The sequence below is a fragment of the Mus caroli genome, unplaced genomic scaffold (assembly GCF_978045245.1).
Source record: "Mus caroli unplaced genomic scaffold, Mus_caroli_1 scaffold_4, whole genome shotgun sequence".
NCBI classification, from domain to species: domain Eukaryota; kingdom Metazoa; phylum Chordata; class Mammalia; order Rodentia; family Muridae; genus Mus; species Mus caroli.
The window spans coordinates 96,201,699-96,221,429 of record NW_028227259.1 but is presented as its reverse complement, the minus strand read 5'-3'; the positions used below and the strand labels follow the sequence as shown (position 1 = coordinate 96,221,429).

Genomic DNA, 19,731 nt, shown 5'->3' with positions numbered 1-19,731 from the left:
GTTTTGGGGGGAGGGGTGTTTTGTTTTGTTTTGTTTTCCAGACAGGGTTTCTCTGTGTAACCCTGGCTGTCCTGGAACTCACTCTGTATACCAGGCTGGACTCGAACTCAGTAATCAGCTTGCCTCTGCCTCCCAAGTGCTGGGACTAAAGGCGTGCGCCACCACCACCTGGCGATAGGTGATTTTCCATAGAGCGCTATGGGTGAACCCAAATGACTAACTCCTTTTGAGATGAACGTAATGACTAAAGGTCGGGGTGTTGCTTGCTTGCTTTCCTTTTGGTGTTGAAGATTGAGCCCAGTGCATGCTGGGAAAGTGCTCTTACAGCACTGAGAGGTGTCCCCATCACCTAACACATTGTACTATCCGATTTATCCAGCATACCAAAAAAGCTGGAAGCACAGCTGTTGATGTCGCCAGTGAATTAAAACTGTTCTTTTTCATTCTGTGTGTCCCTCCTTCCTGTGGAATTCAGTAGTTCACAGGGAATAACTCAAACATTTCCTTCTTTTGTTTGCTTTAGAGACAATCTCGCCCTGCAGCCCAGGCTGACCTGGAATTCACTGTGTTTTCCAGACTGACCTCAAAGTTACAACAATCTTACTTCAGCTTCCCAAAGCCAGAGCCTGCAGGGGGAAGTCACCATGTCAGGCTTCTTTCTTTCATTTCCTTCTTACTTTGTTTTGGTTTTGATGTTGTTTTTATAAACAGAGCTTTGGTATATGCAAGCTGTGTGTCCAAGCTGGTCTAAAACTTCTGGATTCTTAGGTTCAAGTAATCCTCCTGCTTCAGCCTCTCCGGTGCTGAGATTACATGGAATACCACCAGGATTTTCATCCAACCCTCTTTTTCCTCCCCTCTCCATCCCTTCTCTCCTCCTGCTCTCCCCTTCCTTTCTTTCTGAGATGAGTCTGACAAAATAGCCAAGGATATCTTCTGGCCTCAGCATCTCCAGAGCAGGGACTACAGGTGTGGCTCCCACTCCTGGAGCTAGTTCTCTCTCTCTCTCTCTCTCTCCCTCTCTCTCTCTCTCTCTCTCTGCTTCTGTCTGTCTGTCTGTTTTTCTGTCTCCGGCTCTCTGTTTCTGTCTGTCTCTCACTCTTTCTCTTTCTTTTGTCCTTCCTATCTTTCTTCCTTTTTTCTTTCTTTCCTTCTTTCCTTTCCCTTTTTTAAATGCTTAGATGTACTATAGTGTTAAGCATTAAACTATGGGGCTGGTGATGGTTCAGTGGTTAAGAGTACTGACTGCTCTTCTGAAGGTCTGAGTTCAAATCCCAACAACCACATGGTGGCTCACAACCATCTGTAATGAGATCTGATGCCCTCTTCTGATGTGTCTGAAGACAGATACAGTGTGCTAAGATATAATAATAAATAAATCTTTAGGCCGGAGCAAGTGGGGCAGACCAGAGCGAGCAGTCTTCATTCTCAGCAACCACATGATGGCTCACAACCATCAGTAAAGCTACAGTATACCCATATACATAAAATAAATAAATAAATATTTTTTAAAAAACCATTAAACTATAGTCTCAGATTATTATTGTCTATTGAAGAACAGGGCAGTTGTACCAGGCAGTTTTAAATACAGTCCCTTGATTCCTTGTCTACGCCTAAGATGGCTTTCGTTTCTGTTTTAAGCGGTTGTCTGTGTTTCTAGATAGTTCTCAGGTCTTCTCTAATGTGGTTGACAGTAATCTGACCACTTCTTGTTGTCTTGTCTCTTGTTTTCCAGTAACTTCACTGTGTCTAGTTGGCTGCTGTTGATCAGCTGGTAGCTGGCATTCGTTCATGTATATGTGCATGAGAATGTATACTGCTAACCAGGTTTACTGGTATTGTCATAAAAATCCCTGTCCTTGTCTGTCTGTCTGTCTGAGCATTACCAGAGGGGGAGGGAAATGGTTTTGTTTGTTTGGTTTGGTTTTTTTGGCTGATCATGCTGTTCTGAGAGGAAAGCTTCCCTCTTCTTCTCTTTCTCTCCTTCTTCCCTTCTCTCCCTCAGCAGAGAAGGAAGCCATGTCTTACTGGTTTATTTCCCATGTACAGCTCTCTGTAAAGGCCAGGAGTCAGTGATGATTTAGGATGGTGGAGGACTCCCAAGTAGCTGAGAGAAGTCACAAGGTCAGCTGTGAGTAGTCTGACGGAGTCAGCGTCCCACTGGGATACTATGGGAAAACCTTGGCTTTGACTGTTGAACTTTATTAAGAAACCATGTCAGGTTACAGGCCTAAATTGATTGCCATCTCTGTCCTCAATTTACCCTTTGGTTTCCATACCGTAAGAAACTTCTTAAAAGTCATCTCCTCAGTCAGTATTCTCTACGTAAGCTTAAGTGGAACAGGCCTTAGGCTTGGGAGTGACCGGCCCTTTAGGTTCATGACTAAGACTCGGGGGAAGAAAACAAATGAGCAAAATAGGCTCTGCGAAGACCCTGATTTTGACATTAGGAGACTTGACCACATTGGCCAATGGACCCATCTGAGTGACAGGCACTGCTCCCTGAACCAGCTTCCTCTGCTTTCAAATTGGTGCCCACCTGGGCCACCTGTTCTGATTCTGCAGTGGGATATCAATCACTGTGGGTACTCGATAATCATTATCACTGGTCCCTGCAGAAGGTCTGTCCTCGAACTCAATGTGGGGACACTCAGGAGAGGACCTGAGGGAGCCGAGGCTTCTGTGTTGGGGCCAGCTTTGGCTGAGCAAGTGCGTGTCCCAGAAACTTCCACTGCTTCATCATCTAATAATCACTTTGAATTAACTTCTGTGACTATGAGGTCAGGTGACCCAGGCTTTAAACCTGTCTGGTCCCCAAATTGTTTTCTTATTCACAATGACTAGGGTATAATTTCTAGAGGAGGGATGTTTGATCTCAAGCAAGGTACCTGTGCTCAGTGGGACTCAGGAGAGCCTGCTTGAAGACTGTAAAGTAGTTTAATAGAGATAAAAGGAGCAGCTTAGGAGGCGGGGCAGGTTTAAAGATCCACGCTACCAAGCCAGGCAGTGGGACAAATCTGGAATCCCAGTACTTAGGAGGCTGAGGCAAGATTGCTGGTTCAAGGACAGCCTGGCCTATGTAGTGAGCCCTTGCCTCAAAGCAGAAAAACCAAACCTAAAAAATAAGCTAAAGATCTAAGTCAAAGGAGTGTGTGTACTTCATCAGATCCCATGAGCTGCACCAGGAGGATGCTGGACCTCAAGGGGGTCCAGACTGAGAAGTCATAGGAACTGCCACACGCAGGCCCCCAGAACCCCAGGTAGTGGCCCAGGACAGAGAGGAAAGGAAATCAGGCTGCCACCAGAAGAAAGGGGCCGGAAATCAAGTGACAACACAAGTCACTGAAAACCTCTGAAGGTCAAATTGTTTGAACACAGCCACCTGTACCTGATATATTCCCAGAAGACATGCGATTGTTTTGTTTTGTTTTCTCATAATTATTTAAATCTGGCCTGTCTTACAGGCATTCATTGGTTATACCCCACAACGTTGTTAGTCACCTTTTAGGAAGTCTGACCTAGAGGAAGCTGTGCACAGGTCAGATCTTCATGGGTACTGTGTATAGCTCGGTGCTTAGACCTATAGAACATTCAAAGGCTTCTCTGTTCTCTCATGTGCCTGTTTATCACATGTGCCTTTTTGATTATTATTATTATTTTTATTTATTTATTTATATAGTTTTGGTTTTTTGAGACAGGGTTTCTCTGTGTAGCCCTGGCTGTCCTGGAACTCACTCTGTAGACCAGGCTGGCCTCAAACTCAGAAATCCGCCTGCCTCTGCCTCCCAAGTGCTGGGATTAAAGGCGTTCGCCACCACTGCCTGGCTTTATTTTCTATTCTTATTGTAAATCTACAAAGTATGAGGCACAGGGGGCTCACAGCTGTAATCCCTGTAATCCGAGTTCTCAGAAGGCAGAGGCAGGAGAGTCACTGCCAAGTTTGAGGATAGTCTGGTCTATATAGTGAGTTCTAGGCCAGCCAGAACCACCTAGGAGGACCCCGTTTAAAAACAAAGACAAGAAAGAAAAAACAAAACAAAACAAAATTAAACAAAAAATGAAATAAAAACAAAGACAAAACCAATCGCAAACTAGAGAGAATTTAAGAGGAGTTAAGACAACATATTCAGGCTTCTGCCCCTGGCTTGTTTGTCATCTTACCGGAGGCTGCATGGCAATTCCTTCACAGTCTAAAGGATGTCACTCAGAAGTTTATAACTGAGTGCCTAAAGCAAGTACAGTTAGCAAACTTCACAGATGGGCAGCTGGACAAAACAAAATAAAACAAAACAAAAACAATAAAACCCCAGAGTCCCCAGATCAAAGGGCCTATGGGGGAAGTGGTTGTGGCCCAGCTGCCTGGGGCCTTCTAACCTGTTTGCTTCTACAGACCCTTAGACAATATTTTGTTAACTACATATCTAATGAAAGATTTTCTAGATAGCTGTAACGGTCTATGCCTGATATCTTAGCACTTGGGAGGTGGAGGCAGGAGCATTGTCCCCATTTGGGGGCCAGAGTGGGCTACGGAGTCAAATCCTATCTCAAATAAAATAAAACAAAAAGCTCCATCAAATTTAGAAAAAAAATGCATTAGGGTATTATTTTATCTTGATGACTGATGCATCTTGCATTTCACACCTTCAATGAGTCTTTGTAGGCCTGTCTACTAAGCCACGCCCGCTCCCTTCTTTAGACCCAAAGTCTCACCCTGCAGCCTGGAACTCACCACCAACTCAGTCTCCTACTTCCCTCAGCCTCCCAAGTGCCAGGATCACAGGCCTGAGCCGTCACACTCGCCCAGCCCAAGCACTCTGAGAGATTACAAATCACTATGTCTCTTAATTGACACAGTAATTTATAGGTTGCAGATGTTTAATGATTAGTTCCTATCCATCACCCCAGATGCTTATCATTTCTTTGTGTCAGGAGCATTGAAAGCACCTTCTCAACCAGCTACTTAGAAAGAATTGTCAGTGTCAACAATTGTTACCTACTATACTCTCCATCCAGCTCTTTCTAAGAGGTTTCTCATTTGGGGGAACTGATTTGAACTAAGCTGAAATATGTATAGAAACAGGAGTGAAGCCGGGCGTGGTGGCGCACGCCTTTAATTCCAGCACTCGGGAGGCAGAGGCAGGCGGATTTCTGAGTTCGAGGCCAGCCTGGTCTACAAAGTGAGTTCCAGGACAGCCAGGGCAACCCTGTCTCGAAAAACCAAAAAAAAAAAAAAAAAGAAAAAAGAAACAGGAGTGAACTCCAAACTTAACTGCGTTGGCCCCAATTCATTTCCTCATCTCTGCACCCCTCTCCCTCTCCCCCTTTCCCACCCCAACCCCCCAATTGAGGCTCAGAGTTTTAAAAGAAACTTTTGGAGTCAGTCTTGCTATTATTTAGACCAGCCTGCCCTCAGTCTTGTCAGTGATCCTCCTGCCTCAGCCACTGGAGTGCTGGGGTTACAGACATGTGCCATTATTATACCTAGCTGTGGCCTCAATTTTTAAGATAAATTTACAAATGAATTACAGTTGGAATCAGAGGCACCAGTATACAAATTGAAACCAAATCAAACCTGGGAACTGAATTGAAAACATTTCAGGATCAAGCTGTAATTGAGGAAACAGCTCATTTGTCTATTTGTCTGTTTGACTATTATGTCTTCCTGATTCTGGAAGGAAAAAAAAAAGTGGAAACTATAGATTTTGATGTTTTCCTAGGTCTCGTCCCCTTTCATCATCTTGGCTCTAAGTTGTAGTTTTTTGTGGCTTAGCATCAGCAGCCTATGTAAATAAGTACTTTATTAGAAATGCTATATTGAAAAAAATGTAACTTTAGTACTGAGTGGAGGGAATGACTTTGTTTGTTAAACTGTTATCTATTTTCAAATAATTTTGTTTGTTTGTTCAGGGAGCTCCGGAACAAGGCAAATATTCAGTTTGGAGAAAATGGAACAACTATATCTGCTGTCACCAATAAGGCATATGTTTTTGAACGAAACCAATCTGTAGGAGATCCTAACGTTGACTTGATTAGAACAATAAATATTCCTCTGTTGGTAAGTGTCATTATCAAGGGTTTGTGGAAGGAAACCGCAAGCCTGATACACTTAATAGCTATTATTTTATGATAGTAAAATAAGAGCTAAATAATTTAAGAACTATTTTATAATAAAATATAGATATTATGGGGAGGGAGGGAATTCATCTTGCTTAGAATGAGTCTCTGAAATTTAATCCTAGCACCATCAGAAAACAAACACAAAATATAGATATGCACAGAGACTTTGATTTGTGTGTGTGTGTGCGCGCGCGCATGCTCACACACATGTATGTCCCTCTTGGCCTCCGTCTTGGCATTGATTCTTCTTCATCTGCTTAATGCTTGAATTATAGACATACTCCAGCAGCCGTAAGTGACCCACCTTTCACATGTATGTACTTTTACTAAATATATAGATAGAGACTTTTTTCTGAGGTCTGTAAAATAAGGTCATTTCAAAAGTCATTCAAAAACTAGGTCACTGTGATTTATTTCCTTTGTGTTCAGGATTAGCATTTATGCAAATAAGGAAGGACTTTTTTTGGTACTTAGGAATTTCAAACATATGTGTCCTTTCGTTTTGTCTTAGAAACCTACTAGAATTTGCATGTCACTTCTTCGGTTTTTATTTTAAGTTAAAAAAATGTAAGACACATGATTGACACTTCCCTCCTCTTTCAGACCTTTGATTAGAGTCTACTGTGTTTCTCTTGGTCTCAAATTATGATGACAGCTCCACCTTATAACACCCGAGTTATATCTATGCCGAAATGAGACCAGCGGACATTCTTTCTTGAAACTGTATCTCTTGTAGCCCAGGCTAGCCTATCATTTTTGTTTGTTGTTTAATGTGGTGCTAGGGATCAAATTCAGAGTTTCCTGCACAGTAGCATGGGGCATGGGGCTGCTTTACCCACTGAGCCGAATCCCTAGCCCTCTAGGGAACTTTATCATCTACACAAACCACCTCTGAGGCTTCCACTCTAAAGTGACAGCCGCTTAACACTGATGGAGGACCCAGGACCTTAAAGAGTACACATCTGAATCTGAACTTTGCCTTGCCTTGCTGCTAAAGGTCCAGCCGCCACTTTGCTCCAGGGGAAATGGAGCCACCTTGTGGCCAAAGGTCCCTGTGTGTCTGTAAGATCTCTGTGATGCTGGCATCATTCAGAGCCTCCTAAAGGGAAGGTGAAATCCACATCTACAATAAGATGTAATACGAGCCTGCTCTGGTGGTTGGTTCAGGCCTGTGATCCCAGCTACTTTCTGTGGCAAAAACGGGAAGATCAAAAAGCCCAGATTGGGCTCCAGAGTGAGTTCAAGGTTAGCCTGGGCAACTTAGTGAGGCCCTGTCTCAAAATTTACAAAAAGGGGCCTGGAGCTTAGGATAGAGATCAGTAGTAGAGTATTTGTCTATTATGTGCAAGACCACAAAGTCTAAACAGACAGACAGACAGACAGACAGACAGACACACACACACACACACACACACTCTGTGTGTACAGAGTAATAGGAGAAAGCGAAGTAGCTGAACTCTTACTCCATATAAAGACAGGAAGGTCACTGGTTGGATTTTCTGTTTAGTCTCAAACATTTACATCTCAGTTTCTGGCCCTTCTGTTTACATCTCAGTTTCTGGTCCTTCTGTTAAGGGACAGAAAGAGAGCCAATGGGTGTTCTTGGGGATACTGGTTAACCTGCCTCTGCTCTGCAGACTGTCGTGGATCTGGCCCAGCTGCCCCTGCTCAGGGAGCTTATCGAAGCCATGCTGAAAGCCTATCAGCAGAAGCTGTTCGTGATTCACACCGTGCACGAACTGCTCTGGGGCTACAAAGATGAAATCTTGTCCCTCGTCCATATTTTCAAACCTGACGTCTCCCCGAATTTTGGCCTGTTCTATGAGGTAAGTTTTCTTCCTAGAACATGTCTCCAGCACACAGCGGTGAAGAAGAGGGCACACAAGCCAGAGTGCATCTTAAGTCTGCCTCTCTTCCAGGCAAAGGCCAAAATTGCCTGGAGTTCTAAATATTTTTAGAAAGCCTATGGAAAAATAAGACCGTGGCTTTGGAGGGGGAGGGAAAGAAACTGTCGTAAATTGAATAGTGGGTGACAGATAAAACTAACCTCGGGAGTGAAGCGCTGAGGTGAGGTGAGGCAGGATGTGAGCATACTGTACCTGACCAAGGTCTCGCTCTCAGGGTATGACATTATAGCAGTTCACTTCCTCTCTGGGAGAGGGCAAGCCTTAAGGGTTTACAAAACTTAGAGGTTGTTCAGACCCAATTATAAACAAGTTTCAAATATTACTTCTGTGAGAGAATGGGTCCTGAAACTTGAGTCTCTCGCCAACATTGTTTGATTCTGGGAGAGCATCCTGAGTGCACGGTCCCTAGAATGCCCTGGCTCACGGGGCTCGGCTCTCGAAGGTTAAAGTGTCACAGCGTTTCAGACGCATTTGGGTATTTTAATGCTTCTATTGATCGTTTTTTTGAATCGCGATGCTCACTTCTTTCCAGAGAAATGGAACGAATGACGGGGAGTATGTGTTTCTGACTGGAGAGGACAATTACCTTAACTTTTCAAAAATCGTGGAGTGGAATGGAAAAACGTAAGTCCAGGAAGGGTTCCTAGTGTAAGGGTTTTCAAGTTTATAGTTAAACAAAATATGCCTTTTTTTTTTTCTTCCTAATTTGACACTGGGGCTGTTGCTTACTGGCAGAGCACCTGCCTACCATACAGACAGCTCTAGATTTGATCCCAGCAATGGAAAATAAGTTGACATTTGTCTTTTGAATAAAAAAGTCAGTATTCTTAAAATTATTACTTTATCAATTAAAGTGAGGGTAAAAAACTCTTGAGAATAAGTAATAAAGATTTGTATGCCTACTATGGCCACGAGTGAATTAGAGCCACGGAGTAGCCTCGCTGGATTTCCTTGGTCGAATGATGTGCAGCAGCCAAAGTTCAAACACTGTCAAACCAGTATTTGATTGGAGGGAGGGAGGGAGGGAGAGAGGGCCCACCTGGCTTTTCACTTCATGGGTGTGGCTTGTTCATGTTATTCTTTATAAAGATGAAATTCATTTGTGTTCAGTATTATAATATTTCAAATTGAAGGCTTTTATCACCTAATTTTTGTTTTATACACAAACACTTCTAGCCTTTTAATAATAATAAGATGGCTTAGTCTTTTATATTCATAGTGAATTATGGGTAAATGTGTGATATATTATTTAACATGTTTGAACTTATTTTTAGATGCTTTTCTAGGCTTAGGTTTTTATGGTTCATGCTTTTCATTTTTCCTTCCAAATGAGACAGTAATTTTACCTGTTTCTTCACACTCACATCCTTGCACCTTGATTTACTTTTGAGACAACGTCTCACTATGTAGCCCAGGCTAGCCTGCAACTCACTGTGTAGATCACAGAGATCCACCCCCTCTGACTCCCGAGTGCTGGGATTACACAAATGTGCTATCATGGCTTTTCTATTTGATTCTCCCTTCCCTTCCCTTCCCTTCCCTTCCCTTCCCTTCCCTTCCCTTCCCTTCCCTTCCCTTCCCTTCCCTTCCCTTCCCTTCCCTTCCCTTCCCTTCCCTTCCCTTCCCTTCCCTTCCCTTCCCTTCCCTTCCCTTCCCTTCCCTTCCCTTCCCTTCCCTCCCCTCCCTCTTTTTTTTTTCTTCTCTTTCCTTCCTTCCTTCCCTCCCTCTCTCTCTCTCTTTCTTTCTTTCTCTGTTTCCTTTGGTAGCTCTGGTCTTTAAACTCAGTCCTTGTGTGTGCTAATGCCTCAACCTCTGAGGCATATCCACAGCCCCTTTGGTTTGTTTTGGGTTGAGTCAAGCTCTCGCTTTGGATCCCAGTCTGGCCTGGAGCTCTGGCTCCCTCTGCCTGGCCCCACAGACGCTGGAATTGCAGCTTTGAGCCAGCACAGTGGCCGTCCTTTGCCCTTTAGCCTTTGCCTTTCCTTTGATCTGCTTCGTTCAGATTTAGATTCACATCATAATTCTGTTTGGCCCTGGGGCGCACTTCTAACCTAAGGCTTCCAGTCTGAGATCTGGGAAAACTGTCAGCAACTATCTATTCACTTTACTGGCATTTACCTGAGTCTGGCTACAGGTGGTTGGGGTTTAGGCCAAGTGATTCCAGGTTCTTGGTATCTTATTCAAAGCAATGAAATAAGCACCTGGAGATTTGCACGATAGCATGGAGACTCTTCAAAGTGAAATGGCAGTGCGGATCAGCAGAGTGAAATGGTGTTCTCGAGACCCAGCAGGCCATATGCATGGGGCCCTCAAAAGCTCCGATTATTGTCTGGGACTTTCTCTTTTAATGTTCAAGAGGAGACGTATGATTGCTAAGGGTCATAGTGTATGTGGTTTGTTTGTTTTTTTAATTTTTTAAAAAAGATTTTATTTAATTTGAGTATATGAGTACACTGTCATGTCTTCAGACACACCAGAAGAGGCCATCAGATCCCATTACAGATGGTTGTGAGCTACCATGTGGTTACTGGGATTTGAACTCAGGACCTCTGGAAGAGCAGCCAGTGCTCTTAACCACTGAGCCATCTCTCCAGCCCCCTTGTTTTTGTTTTTATCTTGATTGACAGATTGATATATGGCGTTTCTTCTCTCATGTCCCATCCAGAATGAATATGATTGTAATGATGTGCAAGGCCAACTCATAGGTATAAGATAGTGCAGCCTGATGCAAGGGAGAGGCCCTAGGTTGCACACAGGTTGCCTGGTGCATTGCATGGGGAAGAGTCGGGTGTGGTCACGCCAAGTCCAGTGTGCTAAGCTCGTGCACAAGCTTGTCTGCCTCAGTCTCATCTCCCTGCCTCCTAGCCCCTGAGTTCCTCTAAACATTTATTGGAGCCTCTTCGTCTAGTCTGTGTCTTAATTAATTTTTCATTTTCTGATCTTGTATTTATGTCAATTCCCTACAACTATCTTCTAATTCATGAGTTTTCTCTTCAGCTATGATGTCTGCAGTTTTATTCCTATTAATTTTTCCCCCCAAAACATTTTTTTTTACATCCAAGTTTTCTATTTTTCTAATTGTCTTAATTTTCATCTTTTTCTTTCTTTTAATACCACCTACCTTCAGTTTTGTTTTTGTTTTTGTAAAATGGTATGGGAAATAAAACTCAACCTCATGCATGCCAACCAAGGATATACACTAAGCTTCATTATCAGGCTCCATTACTTTCTATATAAAAAAAAGGCTTATTTGTTTTCTTTTGACTATCTTATCTTTGCATGTGTGCCTGTGTACTACACATGATTCTGATGGCCCATGAGAACAGAAGGAATTAGATTCTCTGGAATTGGAGGTACAGAGAGTTGTGAGCCAACATGTGGATGCTGGGACCCTAACCCAGATTCTGTGCAAGAGCATCAAGTGTTCCTAACTTCTGAGCCACCTCTCTAGCCTGGCTTCCATCTCTCCCTGACCTGCCCTCCGTCTCCCTGGCTTGGTCTCTGTTTCGCTTGGCCTGGCCTCCATTATTTTTAAGAATGTTACTGTTTCACTTTGCAATACTAAACACACACATTTATGGCATTAGCCTGTTCTATTCTTCTAGTTTCTTCTAAAGTGAATTAACTTCCTTGATGACTTTATTTTCTGTATTTTACTATAGGCTTCAATTAAAAACTGATTTTCACAAGCTAGGTGTGTGTGTGTGTGTGTGTGTGTGTGAGAGAGAGAGAGAGAGAGAGAGAGAGAGAGAGAGAGAGAGAGAGAATGTGGTCTGTCTGCTTGCCTGTCTGTCTCTCTCCCCATCCTTCTCAGTGTGTGTGTGTGTGTGTGTGTGTGTGTGTGTGAGAGAGAGAGAGAGAGAGAGAGAGAGAGAGAGAGAGAGAGAGAGAGAGAATGTGGTCTGTCTGCTTGCCTGTCTGTCTCTTTCCCCATCCTTCTCAATGTCCCAGCCAGCCTCCACCTAGTTCAGAACCTGAGCCCAGAGTGGGCCTCCCACCATGCCATCAGGGGACATCCACACACAGTATGGCTCAGGCTCTGCTGTAAGGCTATTTCTGAGTCACCAGCTTTGGACAACACTAAAATACACACCACGGGTAGAAGCTGCTTTCTTTGGCCTCTTTGGATGAGCAGGGAATCTCTGCTCCTTGGACCCCCACTCAAGCCCGAGTGGTACATTCTCCATCCTTGCTAACTTAGGAACTGAACTGGGGTTCCTCCCCTGGGCTCCGGCATGCAGAAGAGCATCATTTCGGCTCTGCTTAACACTGTGTACTTACCAGCGTGTGGTCCAGGCAGATGCTCATTTGTGTTTTGAATGTGGTATGGACTGTTTGGATGTTTCCCTTTCGCATTTTATCAGCCTTGATTTCCTGTTTTCACTTGGCAGACCCCCCTCAGTGCAGGAACCTAGAGTACCATCTGCGGCTGAGGCTGGGAGAATTTCTATTTATCTTTTTCCCTCTTCTTCCTTTGGCATTGGTACTGTTTTCGTCTGTTCCAAGTGTTATAACAAGTTATCATAAACTGCATGACTTATAAAAGGCAGAAATGTATTCTTCCCATTTCTGCATGCTGAGCAGTCCAAGGCTAACACTCCAGCAGCTCTAAACGCTGGGATCAGTGTGGCTCCTTACAGGGGCCGCTTTCTTGCTTTAACTTCACACACATGGTGGAAGGTCTGTGCCAGTCCCTGGGGTCTCCTCTAAGGTCACTAGTCTTATGTCAGAGCATCCCTTCCTGACCTGATCGCCTGACAGGCAGGATTTCAATATGAACGCCTGGAGGGATCATACCTGGGGATAGTCCACTACATGTACCATTGTTAAAGCATGCTAACTTGTCTAGTTGTCTTAGTCAGGGTTTCTATTCCTGGACAAAACATCACGACCAAGAAGCAAGCTGGGGAGGAAAGGGTTTATTTAGCTTACACCTCCAAACCACTGTTTATCACTAAAGGAAGTCAGGACTGGAACTCAAGCAGGTCAGGAAGCAGGAGCTGATGCAGAGGCCATGGAAGGATGTTACTGGCTTGCTTCCTCTGGCTTGCTCAGCCTGCTCTCTTATAGAACCCAAGACTACCAGCCCAGAGATAGTACCACCCACAAGAGACTCTCCCTCTTTAATCACTAATTAATAAAATGCTTTACAACTAGATCTCATGGAGGCATTTCCTCAACTGAAACTCTTTTCTCTGTGCTAACTCCAGCTTGGGTCAAGTTGACACTCAAAACCAGACAGTACACTAGTCCACTACATGTTAAAGCATGCTGTCTCAACTGTGCTTTCAGAGACAGCAACACAATTTTGACATCTCCTGTTGTCCTGGGCAAGTCTGCTATTTTTGGAAGGGAGAACTATTCAGAGAGCAGTTAATGGTCTTCCATGAATATTAAGGAATGGGATATATCTAACCCACAGCCCCTCTGTCCCCAGCCTAGCTATGAGCAAGGCTGCTATTAATGTCTACTTGGGTTACTGCTTTAAGTAAATCAGTATCTCTGTCTCTGTTGTTGTTGTTGCTGCATTTGTATATGATGTAGGATGTAGAGGCAAGTGTGTCGTACTGTGCACAGAGGTCAGAGGACCACGCTGTGGCCTTGGTTTTTCTCCTGCGCCTTTGCATAGGTTCCAGAGACTGAACTCTGGCTGTGAGTTTTCCCTGGCCGTTGTCTCGCTGGCCCTTAAACCACTATTTCTAAACACCGGTGCAGGGTGGACTCTTCTGGAAGATGGAAACAGGAATTTGTGACTATTACCAAAAGTGATTTTGGGGCTGGAGAGATGGCTCAGCAGTTAGGAACACTGACTGTTCTTCCAGAGGTCCTGAGTTCAATTCCCAGCAACCACATGGTGAATCACAACCATCTGTAAAGGGATCAGATGCCACCTTCTAGTGTGTCTGAATACAGCTATAATGTACTTATATGCATAAAATAAATAAATAATTTTAAAAGAGTTCTTTAAAAAAAAGAAAGTGATTTTGGTTTGGAGCCTACTTTTTCTCTCTCTGTTATAGTTCCTACCTCTTCAGTGCCTACGTATGAGTGACGTACTGCTGTAGCCAGCCCCACTTATACTGACCTGTTAGAGATCCTACAGTCCAGCTGGATCATCTGATTTCTTTCCTGTACTATAGGTCGCTGGACTGGTGGACCACAGACACGTGCAATATGATTAACGGGACAGACGGAGACTCTTTTCACCCGCTGATAAGCAAGGATGAGGTCCTGTACCTCTTCCCGTCAGACTTGTGCAGGTACCAACTTTTAGCATAGCTCTTGGACTGAGAGACAGGGTGAGGAGTGCCCAGAGGCACTCACAACGCATGGGAATTTACACATCCTGGTACAGGTGCTGGAGGCCCACTGAGAGATGACGCCATGTAAGGGCTCACAGCACAGATGCCAGAAGGTAGCTCTGCTGGTTTGGATCTTAACTCTCCTTGCAGCTGTGTTGCCCTGGGCAAGATATTGACCCAGTCTGCCTGGCTTGCCTTTATATATATATATATATATATATATATATATATATACACATATAATATGAATATAAGTATATGAATATATGTATGAGACAGGGACTCAGGTGTCTCGGGCAGGCTTCAGACTTGCCAGAGTCTGGATGCAGTTGAGGATGGCCTTGAACCCCTTCTCCTACCTATACCTCCCTATTGCTACAATTACAGATGTGAGCTGCTTATACAGGGCTGGGATCTGAACCCAGGCCTTCACAGGCGCTGGGCAAGCATGTTTCCCGCTAAGCCACATCCCTACTCTGACTTTCTATCCTTCCCTCTTCCTCTCAGGTCAGTACATATCACTTTCAGCAGCTATGAGAACGTAGAAGGACTGCCTGCTTTTCGGTATAAGGTGCCTGCAGAAATACTAGCCAACACCTCCGAAAACGCTGGCTTCTGTATACCCGAGGGAAACTGCATGGACTCAGGGGTGTTGAACATCAGCATCTGCAAGAATGGTAAGAACTTCTAGGGAGGTTATGGTTCTGTGACGGTACCTAGAATGTAGACAGGTCTGAGGCGGGAATCCAGATTTGTCACCTACCTAATATATAGCACAATTCCAGCCTTTCAGGAATACTGTTTTGTCATCTGCCTGCCTGCAATCTCAGCACCCAGATGGCAGGAAGATAGAAGGGTCAAGGTCAGCTTGGGCTACCCAGCTATCCCCTGTGTCAAATGATGATGATGCTATTTTGTTACAGATATAGCAAACAATTAAAACATTACTAGTTTTGGTAGCCCATGCTTTGGCTAAGATTCTCAATGATTTTGAATCAGATTTAGTCTTACACTCTTATCATGAGTTTCCCAGTGGGTTTTTTAAAATTATTTCTTTATTTAATGTATATGAGTATACACTAATGTGTATCAGGCACACTAGAAGAGGGCATCGGATCCCATTACAGATGGTTGTGAGCCACCATGTGGTAGCTGGGAATTTAACTCAAGACCTCTGGAAAAACAGTCTTAACCACTGAGCCATCTCTCCAGCCCGTTTTTTTGTTTGTTTGTTTGTTTAATTTGAATGTGTTGTTCTTGGTGTATAATGGGTGAGCATGCATGCCATGGCCCATGTATGGCAATGAGAGGGCCCTCAGTGGATTCAGGTCTTTTCTCCCACCTTTATGTGGGGTCCTGAGAGCTATCCCGGGTCTTCAGGCTTGGGTGCTTACCCTCTGAGCATCCTGCTCTCCCTCTCAGTTCCCTGGTTCCTCTGCTCTCTGTTCCTTTCCATGAATGAGAGAGAATCATCAATGCTACAGCTGACAAAAGGTGTCATCTTCATCCTGAAGGTGAGTTTCAACAGTCAGGTGTCACCGCAGAATTGCTCACAGTGGCCCTGCCTGACGGTGCGCAGTGCCCTCTTTCACTTCTGTTTTTTGCTCTTGGTTTCGTTTGCTTTAAGGAAGGGTCTTGTAGAGTATTAGCCCAGGCTGGCATCAAACTCTCATCCCTGGAGTCTTAGCCTCCTGGTCCTGGGATGATGTGCATAGCTTAGTAGCCCCGTCTTGTCACCATGGGAACAGAGCAAAGAGAAAGGGTGTGTTTTTATGAAACTTCTCTAAGGTTTTCTTTGCTAGTACCACTTTTGTTTTGTTTCTTTTGAGACATTGTCTTACTATGTGGGTCTGGCTATCTTGTAACTCACCATGTAGACCAGGCTGACCCTAGCATTTCTAATATTTTTGCTATATCCCTACTTACTCAGAATAGAATTCCTCTTTAAAGCGTGTAGGGTGGTGGTTGTTGTGAGATATTTTCATTATGTACTTTGAGGCTGGCCTCAAACTCATTCACTATGTAGCCCAGGCCCAGGATATCCTTTTTTTTTTTTTTTTTAGGATTTATCTATTTTTTTATGTATATGAGTACACTGCAGCTGTCTTCAGACACACACCAGAAGAGGGCATTGGATCCCATTACAGATGCTTGTGAGCCATCATGTGGTTGCTGGGAATTGAACTCAGGACCTCGGAAGAGCAGTCAGTGTTCTTAACCATTGAGCCTTCTCTCCAGCCCCCGCCCAGGATAGCCTTAAACTCACCGTGATCCTCCTGCCTCAGCTTCCCTCAGTGCTGGGATTACCACCCCTAGCCCTCTTTAAGGTTCCTTTGGAGAGCTACATGGCAGCCCTCTCTCCTGAATGACAGTGCTCAAAAACAACAACAACAACAACAACAACAAAAAAAAAAAAAAAAGAAAAACCAAAGTGATGCAGTTTCGTGGTTCTCCTGTCTGGTTGGCATTAAAATCTTCTTTGGGATAATCCTGAGATGGCAGTACATACCCCCTGTCCATTTCACAGCAGCCCACAAACCTTACATCAGTTATTTAAGACACTAGATATATGTATGCGGCATGAGAGTGTAAGCCCATAAGCTTAAGCCTTGAAGAGAGAAGCAGGAGGAAGTCTGAGTTCTAGGCCAACCTGGTCTATGGAGTGAGTATCTTCCAGGCCAGCCTGAGCTGCAGAATAAGACCTCCCATGTCTCAAACAAACAGCAAAACGTCAAACAAAACAACAACAGTAAAAATGTCATTCCATGAGAGAGAACTACCATGTAAGTAGTACTCTGAGACAAGACCTTCTTGCTAAAGTGGAACGTTTCCTCTGAAGCCTGCGAGATATGAGTCCCTGGGAAATACTCGTGGTGTTTGGGAACCTCAGCTTCTTCAAATGCAAAATGAGGACTAGGTTTTTAGTCTTAGAGTGTCCTGGGGTATCATTTAACACAGATACATAGGTAACAAGTCTACTTGTAGGTTCAGTAGCTATCTAAGTATAAATGTGGCCGTGACGTTGGTATAAGGGGTGCAGTAAAATAATGGGGGATACAGCAGGTGACAGTGTAAACATTTAACTAGGAGATTTAGAGCGGTAGTGAGCCTGGCCATGCTTACTTGGGTATGGCCTTTCTCTTTCTGTTGTGAACCAATTTTGCGGTCAGGACCTGTGTGTTCTTCTTAGACTTAAACGAGCACCATTCTCTTCTATGTCAACCACCGCAGGTGCGCCCATTATCATGTCTTTCCCACACTTTTACCAAGCCGACGAGAAGTTCGTTTCTGCCATAAAAGGCATGCATCCCAACAAGGAAGAGCATGAGTCGTTTGTGGACATTAATCCTGTGAGTACTCACTGTGTACGTGCAGGTTCACCTTAGCCCAAAGCATTCGTAAGGGACGTACCTCCCTCTGTGGCCATCCGAGTGGGTGGCAGGGGATCAGTGTGCACATTGTGGTCCGTAGCCTACAATAGGATGTCTGAACTCTGTGGGCCAGATCTGCAGGAACCAGCAAGCCTGCTATAAAGAAGAATGGGAAGAAAGCAAAGACAGAACACGGGATTAGGGATGTGGCTCAGCAGTAGAGTGCTTACCTCGACTGCACGAGGCCCTAGGTTCAATCCAGCATAGCAAAACAAAGTGAACTCAACAGTACAAGTTCAGTCACGAAACCAGCTGAGGCTGTACCCACATAACTGTCTGGCCTGCTGTCGGACAGTGTCAGATTTCACCTTCAGAATTGCAGATCGACTGCGTCTTCTCTGCTTGGAATATGCAGATCTAAGCATAAATATTCGCTTCATTAGCTTTTTGGCAAACCTTCTACAGGTACTTGGGCAAGTTTCTTATATATTATTCATGTAGATGTTATCAGATATGTATATACTTGGCTCTTGAGTTCCCAAAAAAGAATGTTAAGGTGATAGGGGATCCCTATCAATGCAAGAGTCTCTCTTGTTGGGACTGGCATGTAGAAATAAAACTAAAAGCTCAAAGATCTCACTGAGCCTGGCAGCACAGACCTGTGATCCCAGCTACCCAGGAAGGTTGAAGCCAGAGGATCACAAGTTCAAGGCCAGCCTGGGCTACAGCGTACTTCCTGCGCCCTAGGCAAGCACTGTGCCAGCTAGGCTGCAGCCCCAGCCCTCAGGTGTGACTATGTTCCTTCTCTCTTAGCCACCAGGCAGTAGTTACCTTTTGTCAGGGCTTGTTACCATGGGATGGGTGAAGTCCCGTACCTCAGGGCACACATGCCCTTCCTATGTCATGCCTCGTGCATTCTGGTATGGGAGGCCCTGGACTTGGAAATCATTCTCTGGCAGGGCCTTCCCATCAGCCTCTTAGCTCCGGAAAACTGCCCAGATGTCACATCTAACGTAGAATTTATGGCTTCTGGTGGAGTACTTCCAGGGTTTGTTCTACCAAGTGGCAGTATCCTGGGGACTTAATAGAAGTGCCCTGTTTCTGTGTTCCACCGTGATCCGCCAATCAGAATCTGCATGCAGAATTAGCAGCAGATTCCCAGGGAGTCACATCTACAAAGCCCCAGATCCCCGCCCCCCAGCCCCCCAGCACAATGAATATGTATGGTCTGTGGAGACCAGTTTCCCCCTTGTACACTCCACCTGTCAAACATGACAATGGGTTCTTGTGGGTCAGAACCACACAGTTACACTCTGTTGAAAATGTGGCTGGATAGATCCTAATTTTCTCTCTCTCTCTCTCTCTCTTTGCAGTTGACTGGAATTATTTTGAGAGGGGCCAAGAGATTCCAGATCAACACTTATGTTAGGAAACTGGATGGCTTTGTGTGAGTATCGCCTCTTCCTACAGAGGCAATTGCTGGGTTTGCCGTGTGACTTGGAGAGGTAGAGCCTACTTTGAGCAACAAGCGGTTGCTTGACTTGCCTGTCCCCAATGGGATATGGTCTCAGTGTTCATGGTGCCTCAGCCTTGGCCTGTATGAGGTGCTGCCCATGCATCGGGTGCTGCTGTTGGCACTTTAACGTCAGCTTACAGCTTTGCATTGTTCTTTTACTACTTAGGAGAACCGAGACATGAAACTTAAGTGACTTGCTGGGATTCACACAGTCATTGAGGCTGTGTGGATCTGCACTGGCTTTTATCCAGTCACCTAGCAATGCCCTTCACCCCTTGACACTGCCCTTCATCTCTTTTCTTCGTACTTCCCCTGCTTCCGCTCAGGCTCAGCCACCACAAGTTCTCATGTGGATCCTGTGGATCCTGCAGCAGGCTCCAGGATCCAGCCTTCCTCTTCCACATTTCAACCACAAGCAACCCCTTAGTAAGAATTTCCCTCCCCTCCCACCAAAAAAAATGAACCCCCAAAGTATAGCTTCCTGCCCACATTTGTCGGTGGGATTTTTCTTAGATCTG

The 19,731-nt window shown here is 44.6% G+C and overlaps 1 protein-coding gene across 1 annotated transcript in view; it reads left to right on the top strand.

Moving 5' to 3' along the window:
• Nucleotides 1-19,731, top strand: part of Scarb2 (scavenger receptor class B member 2) — a 57,621-nt gene that overhangs the window by 32,586 nt on the left and 5,304 nt on the right. Inside the window, exons 3-9 of the mRNA XM_085836854.1 lie at nucleotides 5,908-6,055; nucleotides 7,755-7,943; nucleotides 8,557-8,648; nucleotides 14,165-14,284; nucleotides 14,834-15,003; nucleotides 17,558-17,676; nucleotides 19,071-19,144. Coding sequence (XP_085692980.1) covers nucleotides 5,908-6,055; nucleotides 7,755-7,943; nucleotides 8,557-8,648; nucleotides 14,165-14,284; nucleotides 14,834-15,003; nucleotides 17,558-17,676; nucleotides 19,071-19,144 — 912 coding nt within the window. The remainder of the gene's footprint in view (nucleotides 1-5,907; nucleotides 6,056-7,754; nucleotides 7,944-8,556; nucleotides 8,649-14,164; nucleotides 14,285-14,833; nucleotides 15,004-17,557; nucleotides 17,677-19,070; nucleotides 19,145-19,731) is intronic.